The sequence below is a fragment of the Etheostoma cragini genome, chromosome 22 (genome assembly GCF_013103735.1).
Source record: "Etheostoma cragini isolate CJK2018 chromosome 22, CSU_Ecrag_1.0, whole genome shotgun sequence".
Classification (NCBI taxonomy): domain Eukaryota; kingdom Metazoa; phylum Chordata; class Actinopteri; order Perciformes; family Percidae; genus Etheostoma; species Etheostoma cragini.
In genome coordinates, this window is record NC_048428.1 from 22,110,730 (window position 1) to 22,112,183 (window position 1,454).

The following is a 1,454-nucleotide window of genomic DNA, read 5'->3' on the forward strand; positions in this document are numbered from 1 at the left end:
CACACACACACACACACACACACACACAGACAGACAGACAGACAGACAGACAGACAGACAGACAGACAGACAGACAGATAGACACACACACACACACACACACACACACCCCTACCCTCTTGTCTTTGAAGTAGTACTGGTCGATGTCCTCCAGGGGGACGCCCACCAGATGAGACGGGATGTCGGCGAAGATGCGCGGCAGCTGTTTTCCCGCCTCCAGGTCGGGCCGGCACCGGGGGGGCACCAGGTCGCCCAGGTCCTGACACGCATACACACACAAAACACACACACACGCACAACATCACCACCTCCGGAGCACATCAACATCTGCATGCCGAACATCGCTTCTTTTTACTCGGATTTGTAGCTCCGAATATTTCCTCTTTCATCTCATCTTCCATCCTATAATAATAATAATAATATTAATGCTAATAATGCTAATAAGCAGTGGTGGAATTTAACTGTATAGCAGAGATGTTCTGGTCCGATACCGGAACCGGAAAAGCCTCCGATACTACCTAAAGTACTGGTATCGTAGCGGCGATGTACTCATCCGCTACCACGTAACTTAGCAACCAAATAAAAACTACTTCAAATTGACCCGTTTTATAGTGTTTTGTAGCAGAAATATGGATTTATTTCAACCAAATTGCCTCAGAATAACAAGGACGCTTCCATAGATTCTTCAGGTTAAATCAATGATTAATGATCAATTGATTTTTGGGGTGTTTTATTGAATCGGATAGCATTTGACTTCCTCTTTCATCTCCATCTTCCATCCCATAATGATGCTAATAGGCAGTGGTGGAGTTTAACTATTTACCAGAGATGTTCTGATATAAGCCTCCGACACTACCTAAAGTACTGGTCTCGTAGCGGCGAGCAACTCATAAGATCTACTTTTCACCCTTGTGTTGTCCTGGGGTCAAGGTCAAGTTCAAGGTCATGACCTTTATTTGTCCCCGAGGGGCGATTCGTTTGGCTGCAGTAGCAAAGAAGTTGACATGACGACAACATGGATTTAAAATCCAGGATAAGACCAAATGGGGAAATAAATACCACATTAAAGGGTTAAATCCCGGTGTCTTATGTGCAGATGTTACCTGTTCTTTAGAGTTAATCAGAGAGATAGCAGCAGGTACGAAGGAGGATCTCTGTTAGTTTTGGTTGGTGGCCGACTGAAGCGGGAACCAGAGGGCAGCATCTTAAATCCCCCATTTTTTGGGGTGAGACCTAGCGGCCATGATGGATTCTGCCTTTTAAAGCCCATGTCCATCGATCAGATCAGTTGGTGTCATCTGCTGAATCCCATCGTTATGACTTTGTGTTTTAACGTGTCTCACCCGGCTATGGTAGGTGCTCTTCCTCCTGGTAGTGTGTGTGTGTGTGTACCTCCTGGTAGTGTGTGTGTGTGTGTGTCTGTGTGTGTGTGTGTGTGTGTGTGTGTGTGTGTG

At 45.9% G+C, this 1,454-nt stretch overlaps 1 protein-coding gene across 1 annotated transcript in view; it reads right to left on the reverse strand.

The window, feature by feature from the left end:
* The window catches only part of LOC117938304 (sodium channel protein type 2 subunit alpha-like), an 81,520-nt gene that overhangs the window by 79,870 nt on the left and 196 nt on the right, over positions 1 to 1,454 (reverse strand). The window contains exon 2 of the mRNA XM_034862825.1: positions 116 to 259. Coding sequence (XP_034718716.1) covers positions 116 to 259 — 144 coding nt within the window. The remainder of the gene's footprint in view (positions 1 to 115; positions 260 to 1,454) is intronic.